The sequence below is a fragment of the Xyrauchen texanus genome, chromosome 32, assembly GCF_025860055.1.
Source record: "Xyrauchen texanus isolate HMW12.3.18 chromosome 32, RBS_HiC_50CHRs, whole genome shotgun sequence".
In the NCBI taxonomy this organism is placed as follows: Eukaryota; Metazoa; Chordata; class Actinopteri; order Cypriniformes; family Catostomidae; genus Xyrauchen; species Xyrauchen texanus.
Window position 1 is genome coordinate 7,808,435 of NC_068307.1, and position 9,204 is coordinate 7,817,638.

At 37.4% G+C, this 9,204-nt stretch overlaps 1 protein-coding gene across 1 annotated transcript; it reads left to right on the forward strand.

Moving 5' to 3' along the window:
• The first annotated feature begins 3,835 nt into the window (after positions 1 to 3,835).
• On the forward strand, positions 3,836 to 7,098 carry snai1a (snail family zinc finger 1a). Its single transcript, XM_052101723.1, has 3 exons — positions 3,836 to 4,101; positions 4,476 to 4,973; positions 5,800 to 7,098. The coding sequence occupies exons 1-3, from the start codon at positions 4,026 to 4,028 to the stop codon at positions 5,982 to 5,984; spliced, it is 759 nt and encodes a 252-aa protein (XP_051957683.1). The 5' UTR covers positions 3,836 to 4,025; the 3' UTR covers positions 5,985 to 7,098.
• The last annotated feature ends 2,106 nt before the right edge of the window (positions 7,099 to 9,204 follow it).

A 9,204-nucleotide genomic window follows, 5' to 3' on the forward strand; every position in this document is an offset into this window, starting at 1 on the left:
TATAGAGCTTTTCACAACACACATAATTTCAAAGCACCTTTACAGAAAAGTATGCTTCAACAGAAAAAGCTGTAATATAGCAATGTCTTCGAGTCATAATAGTGTGGTTAAAAACAAACAAACATGATCTTAATATGAATAATAGAAAATAATTATATTTATATTTAGACCCCCAGTGAGCAAGCTGAAGGTGACTGTGTCAAAGAACACAAAACTCCATAAGATGTTGTTTAAAAGAGAAAAATAACCTTGGGGGAACCAGTCTCACTGTGGGGACCAGTTCCCCTCTGGCTAAAAAGCATAAATGTAATGCCTATATTATTTACAATATACAAGTACAAGTCAAGATTTAAAATTAGTAAGTAAGTAATTGTAAATGTAAGTGTTAGGGGCCTATGTTTAAACAAAAAGTTATTAACACCCAAACATAACCAAAAATGTTCCTAAAGCAAATGAGAGGTAAACAAAACAGACATACTTACCTGTAACCTACACCTAACCAAAAGTGTTCTAAAAACAAATGCAACATGAAAAGCACATTTACTGAAGCCACCAGGTCATTTCATGTCATTTCTATGACACTTTTGTGTGATGTGAATTTGCTGGGCTCGGGCCTAGGTTTTCAGGGTCCAAAGTCCAACACTTTATCAGGTGAGCTACCTCACAAGCTAATCACAATGGAATAGGTGTGTAAATGTAGGTGGTTCTGCGATACAAGCATTAAAATGTGTTGTTTTTCAAATGATGCATTGCATCAATTGTAAGTGTTTCAATATCATAACATAGCAGAGTGGGGATGGGGGTGTCTGTTTGCGGAAGAGAGGGAGTGCTGTGGTTCGTCAAACTGGTTGGCGTAATTTATAAAAGCTGTTTCTTGTTACAATGAATGAGGAGGGAGACCTTAAAAGCAGCCCAAAACGCCAGAGAAGGGAGATAGTGACACGAGAGTGCTGTGTTGGCATGATCCCAAAGGTTATGTTATTTGAGAGTTTATGTTATTTGAGAGTTTATGTTTGTGTGAAAGCCCACAGACGAAGTGAGTGAAGTGTGCATCAGGGTAGAAAAAATAAAAGACTTGCCTGAACTGCTTCGTTGAGAATCTTCAATCATTTCACAAACAGTGTTTGAGTAATAGTGTGAAAAATATGTGTTTATAAAGTCATAATTAGCCATTGTAGTCATGATTTGCATGAAAGTAAATTAAATGCACAGTTCTTGTAGTGCCTCTAGTGTAAACTTAAGCAAAACTTAGAACGCAGCACATAAAAGTAATTTTCTGTAGTTAGCCTATATTAACGTTCATTCTAGGTTGGCTACTTTTATGATAGTAAAGTAATATCCACTGTGATAGTATTGTGCAGACACATTGGGATCTTCATTAAAACGCCTCCTTTTGCATTACAGGCAGCTTCACAAGGAAATCAGAGCAACTTTTTTTCAGGCCTGCATGGGAACCAAAAATGTATTTTTGGAAATGAAGAGAAACCAAAGAGAGATGAGCACCAAACAGAACGGCATGCACACTTAGAGATTCAAAACACTCAAATTACAATATGTTTTTGATCATCAGCTCATCAAGATGTGTTTAAATTAGTGAGTACTATTTAGGACTGTTAGACAATGACAATTGTTCATGTGGTCACAAAGATGACTGCATTTTGGGAGTGCATTGTTGAGCCCGAGACCCCAGCTCCATTGTTGGTGTCGTTCTCGCGGGGGTTTGTCCGTTAAAACAATAGCAAATGTTTTCTTGGGAAACTCAACACAGCATCATGTGGAACTGGTTCTAATGCTCATTTACTAAAGGACCATTTTTGTTTTTGCTAAAACGAAATGTTCTGCAGGGTAAGTGAAAATGGCAAATCATTTAGACATCACATATGATGTCCACTTACATTTTTGTATGGTTGGATTATAAAAGAGAAATATGGCGTAGGCATATATAACCTGGGGAGGATGTACAAGAAAGTGCATCTCGCATTGTTATTTACTCCTACATCCCATGAAACTCAGAAGAAGTTCCCCCTGCCTCCCTTCAAGAACTGTACACTTCCAGAGTAAGAAAAAAGCTGGAAAATTCACTCTGGACCGCACTCACCCAGCCCACTACCTTTTTGAACTGTTGCCTTCTGGTTGACGCTTCAGAATTCTGAGCACCAGAACCATCAGGCACAAAAAAATTCCTCAGGAACAGTTAAAACTGCCCCACTGAGCAATAAGTATGTGCAATACACAGCTTAGTCTATTTACTGTATATTCATCCAACATATCCTACCTCTTCTGCCATACATTCCCTTCCACTATCTGTATACAGATATGTATTTGTACATATGTCCATATATATATATATATATATATATATATTATATATTTTATTAGATTTTTATTTTTATTCAATTTTTTTTATCATATCTGTCTTGTTGTTGTATTGTTTGTGCACTAAAAGTTTCTGTCACCAAGACAAATTACTTGTATACATATGTGTAAACATACTTGGCAATAATGCTCACTCTGATTCTCTGATTATTTAAGCTGTTAAGTTGTTTAAATTTATGTTTTAGGATTTACGGTGTTACATCGGATATTGGCAACATTGGATATAACTTTAGACAGAAAGGGTAAGTAATGGATTTTCTCACACTAAAATCATGTTAACGTGCATATTGTTTAAATCTTGTGACTATACTTTTGAAACGTATTGGCCCCATTCACTTCCATTGTAAGTGCATCACAATGACGCAGACCAGAAAATGAGCGACAGTTGAACTTAATTGTTTGTGGTAATCAACATTATGCCACACATGCTGTCGATTGTGCTTAACATGTATTGAAATAGGAATATTCCTATAATTGAAGATATATGTTGGTGAGATCAGGCATTCAGCAAAATAATGTTTGAGTGATTTGAAGTGTGTAACTTTTCTGTTTTATATATGTTTTTCTTTATTTTGTGATATATGCAATATGGTTAAGGATAACATGTCCGAGCTTTTATGGGACTTTTATGATTTAAAAATGTCTACATATTTATGTAAAAAGAAATGAAATCATCAATTTGCAAATATGTTAGCTAGATATCATTCACAGACCATGTAGTGGCTAATGTTACTCATTGAATGTCCACCCTGACCATTTAACCAGACGGACGACTGAATATTTTAAGTAATTTAGCTTGACCCGTATGACTTTAACATATCATGATGAAATATAAAGATACTTAGAAGGTATTTATTGTTTATCAAACGTTTCAAAACCTACAAGGCACCGAATTGTATGGATAACCTTTTACGATCACAAGATGGAGCTATAATCAAACTTGAATTTCACATGTACACCAAACTTAACCCAGCCTCACCCATGCTGTTATGTCAAAGTTAGCTAAAAAAAAAACGTCTTCTTATTATATGATGTATTATGGTTCTTAGAATAAATGCATTCGTTCCCAAACATTTCCTGTGCAAGAGCTAGCACAGATGTTTTTGCACAGACAAAAGATGTATAGGCTATGCTTTAATCACCATTTCTATTATCATTGGTTGTGTGGACGTTGGAAATCGTTAACAGCTCCTTCACAAAAGCCTTCATTTAAATGTGCAATAATTTGGCATTCCACTCACAAATGGGCTTTAAGAGCGGGGAAGTAAACAATGCATTTTCAATGGCTCATTTACATGATCTTGATCGGCATGAATTAAACAATTATGTTCAGTGTGTTACCTGCGAATTGCGCTTTAGAACATTCACACCTAGGCAGCAGTCAAGTGCTGTGGTGATTCAATTGAAGCGCTGACGACACCGATAGCTGTAGGCTGTTCTTTAGGGCGGGTCGAAATGGACTTACTCTGTCAGACTATTTTAAGTAAGAACAGAGTCACTAATTGTAGTCCATTGCTACAGATCGGTGTTCCATGTTGCGAGAAGTAAGGTCGATGCATTATATGACTTCTCCTTGAGTGGGACATTTTTGCGAGACATTTTGCTTCTGAAAATAACTGGACTGGAGCACCATAACTTGAGAGTTCAGTATGCCTCGCTCTTTCCTGGTAAAAAAGTATTTCACCAGCAAGAGGCCAAACTACAGCGAGTTGGAATGTCAAAATGGTGAGTTTTATTTTGTCAGTTTTCTTTTAAATACAAATCCATGCTTACTGTGAACTGTTTGAAGTATATACGACTGTATGTTTTATGCATACAGAATAACCTGTTTTTGCATATAGACATGAAGAAAAGTTTTTTTTTCCTGGAGTGATTTTGAAAGTGATCTAGAGAACTTTCCTTGTGAAATTTATTTCTAGACAGAGCGTCCTTTCTTTAGTGACTCTGGTTGCATGCATGTGAGATGCACATGTGGTCATTGAATACCTTATAATCTTACCTCCATGCTTTATAAAGTCTATAAAGGTTTTTTATATATGGGACTTATTTTTGTCTTTTGTCTTGGGACTTTTTCTCTTGCACATCAAATACTTTGCCAGACAGATACCCGCTTGCAGAACTCCCAGCAGTCAGCAATGACTTTCCTGTGACTTGCTTGACCACTGGACTAGTATGGGACATCACCTTGTTACCTTCCCTGCATGATCCCACATCCCCGACCACCCTCTCCACTAGCCAGGGCCCACTGGACCTCAGCTCGCCCTCCAGTGTCAGCTGCAGCAGCAGTGGGGAAGAAGATGAAGGACGCACATCAGATCCACCAAGCCCAGATTCCTCAGACACCTACCACCCACAGCAGACGAGCAGACCAAGACGCAACACCAAAAACAGGGCAGCGCAGAGGGAGGACAAGAGTGAAGAATCTGTCCCCACGACCCGTCCAGCCTTTTTCTGCAAGCACTGTCCCAAAGAATACAACAGTCTCGGAGCTCTGAAAATGCACATCCGCTCACACACACTACCATGTGTCTGCCCCACCTGTGGAAAAGCCTTCTCCCGACCCTGGCTGTTAAGAGGACACATTCGCACACATACAGGTAATCAAATATACCCTCCCCCATTATATATTTGGGCTTATTCCATGAGTTACTAGTTTCATAGAGTTTAGCAATTTTTGTTGTTGATGTAGCTGAGTAAATGTCTCCTATTTTGTTTTGGAAGTCTCTAAAATCCCATTTATTTAAAGGATTATTCCGGGTAAAAAATAGTTCCGCTCAAATGACAGCATTTGTGGCATTATGTTGATTACCACAAAAAAGTATTTCAACTAGTCCTTAATAAAAAAAATTATAAAAACAAAAATCGAGGTTACAATTAGACACTTACCATGGAAGAGTAAGTGCTTCTATATATTTCAAAAAATTTGTCTCCATTCACTTCCATTGAAAGTGTCTGACTGTAACCTCAATGTTTTCTTTTTTTTTTTTTTTTTTAAAGAAAAGTAGTACATTATCCCACAAATGCTGTTGATTGAGCTTGACTTTTATTGAACTCGGAATATTCCTTTAATCCAACATCACTAGTTTAATGATGCACTCAGTCCCGCAAATAAGCCCTCAATAGAATTGCTTTTCATTGATCACTCATTGTGTTGACATCTTCCCTAACAATTACACAATAGGACAATCTTAGCAAACGCTAGTGTGAGAGTGGAGATAAGCAGAGATAAGTTGATCAAGAATGCCAGGGAGCACTTGTCATCATCCTGCTGAGTAGCCATTTGTGTGCCTAAAAGTCAACATTTGGTTGATTCAATCAGTGAAACTTGTGACTGTTAGCCACTGCACTTATGAAGTCAAAGAAAATTACATTCCAGATCACAACACATTTTAACATTTCTAATCCCTCTCATTTGTTGCTTAGGTGAGCGTCCATTTTCCTGCCAGCATTGTAACCGTGCCTTTGCTGACCGTTCTAACCTGAGGGCGCACCTGCAAACCCACGCAGATGTGAAGAAGTACCAGTGTGGCACCTGTTCTCGCACCTTCAGCCGCATGTCCTTGCTGCAGAAACACACCGCAGCTGGCTGCTGCCCCTCCACCGCTTAAAGGCACCGGGTCACTGGGAGCCATCGTATGAAAGAAAGTGGAAAAGCAACATTTCTGTGTTGCCAGGTGGTGCTAATAGGACATTGTGCCTCGTGAGATAATAATGACTGTGTGCCTCTCTTCTCAACAACCACACATATGGGACCGGAGATGGACAACATAGCTAAAACATTCAAGAAAACTTCCTAAACTTAACATGGTTGATACATTCCACATTGCTAGATAAGTTTTGGACTTGTTTTTCTTAACCAAAATACTACAAATGAAGGAATTATGAGAGATGTACTGCAAATTTAAGTATAATAGCTGCCCTAAAATGCCTCTTTGTGCCATTCGGTTACGAGTACTGAACCAGGGACAGCTGCTGTCAGGTTGGGGGTTGACTCGCTATGTTTGGGTATGTCTCTCAGCATGACATACACATACAAAACATATGCACACAGATAGACAGCTGTTCTGTGGTGCGGAGGCAGTGTGCTAACAGGTGTTTTAGCCCTGACGGTCACATCTCTGATAACAGGTGGTGTCTGCAGATTTCTTTAGAAACACATTTGGGAAGAGCCATAAAGAAGTGGAGCTGACTGTGTTTTTAGTTGGTTTTATTGGGGATGTAACCTGCATGCGCAAAATTTGCCTTGATCTCATTTCTTATTTTTGTACCAATGTCTGTTTTTACCACTCCTTTTGTATACTTCCTTTTTGTTGGATCCGGGGACATAAGAGTTTTAAAATGCACTCTAATTTACCAAAGAGTATTGAAGTCCTGTCATTTTTTATTAACTAATGATTGGACGGCAAAGCCATGTTTGCAAAATTTTTCCTTTTTATAATTTAAAGATGTTTTCTTGTACCTCAATGTTTTTCTAGTGATGAGCGCAAACACTTTTTTTTTATTTTTTATCTGATGTGAAGAAAAGGAAATCGCACATTCTTCTGTCCATTATGCATGTGGACATAACGGCTGTAATGTGTTGCTATGTATTGACATCAGAAACTGTGCATGAAATGTTTTTTTTAGTTCTGTGCAATGATTATATATATTTGTTTCATCTTTCTGTATTTGTCCAAATCATTTCCATCCAATATCCATCCAATAAAAATAATTTAAGTTTATACAAAGCTTTTGATGATTCATGTTTACTCTTTTTGGATTCGCTAGAGTTTTACAAAAAAAGGTGTGGAAATAGGAAATGACTCCTAGGACTCGAGGTGTCATTCTGTCTATCTGACAATGCACACTATTTGAAGCTGTTGAAATGCATTAATAGGAAGAATAGTGCTTCATTTCCTGTGAATTGAAGTGACTCACTGGTTTGTAACTGTGTTGTTTGCTGGGTGGCAGGTGATTGCACAGGGACAACCGTATGCACCTGCCCCACACAATAACACCTGTCATACTGCACACACACATACTCGCTCTCTGCAAACAATACGGTTTACCCAGTATGGACTCGCGGCCTATTCATGTGAACGATGTGTGTTACACTTTGTATGTGTATGCACATGTTCCGAGCTTCAGATCTGTTTTTATATACAAGAGAGAAAGATGTCATTGTAGCCCGAGTGCTCTGTGTTCGTTCAAACTGTAATTCTGCCTCTGGGTGTACTGGATTTGCTGCAAGGCAAACTGATGGAATGCCTTACATAAATATTTTCATGTTGGAAGCTGTGCATACAGTGTGGATAGTGTTGGAAGAGCTGCATGTGCATTGATGTAAGGTGCTCCTATGCGCTGAACTCAAAACCTGGCCTGTGTTACTGTAATACCTCAAAATAATAGGACTGAGCTGGGATCAGCCCCCTGCTTTCCATACAGAAGCTAAAATCGACCCTAGAACAGCACATATAAGCGAATTCACACAGCAGCAGAAAATAGTTGTCAGTCTTGTTTTTAGATTGTTAAATACGGTTACGCTCACCCACAGGATTCATACCTGGGTGTTTCTTCAACTTCAGGCACTTTTAGCACAGTGCATTTGCAGAAAGTAACGTCTTAAAACAATTTTCACACTCTCAGACAACGTTATGATATAAACCCTAAAATGTCTAAAAATGATGACATAATCAAGTTTACATTTCAAATATTACAATAAGTTTTAACAGGAATTAATGTAAGTGCTTTTATAAAATTATGCCTTTAACCCTCCTAAAATTGGGCTCATTCACTTCCATTGTAAGTGCCTCAATGTAACCCAAGTAGGGACGAGTCGAAATTATTTTTATGTAGAAATCAACATTATGCCACAAATGCTGTTGATTGAGCTTAACTTGAATTGAACCCGGGATATTCTTTTAAAGTCATGAAAATTTCCACCACATTGTGTTTAATAGAATACTGTTTTTTGCTATGAAATGGTCACCTCCTTTGTCCTACTAAGGCTAATTTCATTTCTATAACATTTTATATATCCTAAATGCACCCAATAAAATTATATTTTTACACTTTTGTGTACAAATTTAGCAAAATTAAAGCTTGATTGGAAATGACGCCCAATAAAAATACACTCTACTAGCTGAGAATTGGATATTTACATAGAATTGTATTAGTTTTCTTCAAACATCACTTGTCTAATCTCAAGTGTGCTCTTTACTGACACTTTTGTCAACCTGCTTAACAAGTACACTCACTTTTGAAAAAACTTTATTAGATGCAAAATCGTTTGGTGTAATGGAAATTATGCTTGTGTCACTTTTTGTTTAATTTAGAGAAATAATTATCACACAATAAATATAAAAACGGTTTGTGTTTTTATCTGTTTTAAATGTGTAAAATGGATTTTCATAGTTTATTATTGAAAGTCTGGGACAAGGCTAAAACGATAACTAAAAGGCATTTGAAAAGTACCAAAAATAAACGATTAAGGCCTGGTAAAAAGCTTCCAGTTCAGTTTTAAAGTGACCTTTATATAACAAAAATCAGAAATCTGTTTAAATTGATTAAAAATCAAACCCTGGGTTAAAATTGCCTTAAGTTGAAGAAATACCCACCTACATGTTGAGAGTGAATTTGGTACACCATTGTGAATGGAACCCCTCTGGAGATGCTCCCAAGTTTTGTGGTCTTGGTGCAACTTAAATTCAGATTCAGTGGATTAACTCGGACCTCGATTGGATTTGTTTATTAAAGGAATAGTTCACCCAAAAATGAAGATTCTCTCATCGTTTACTCACCCTCATGCCATCCCACTGACTTTTTTTCTTCTGCAGAACACAAACAAAG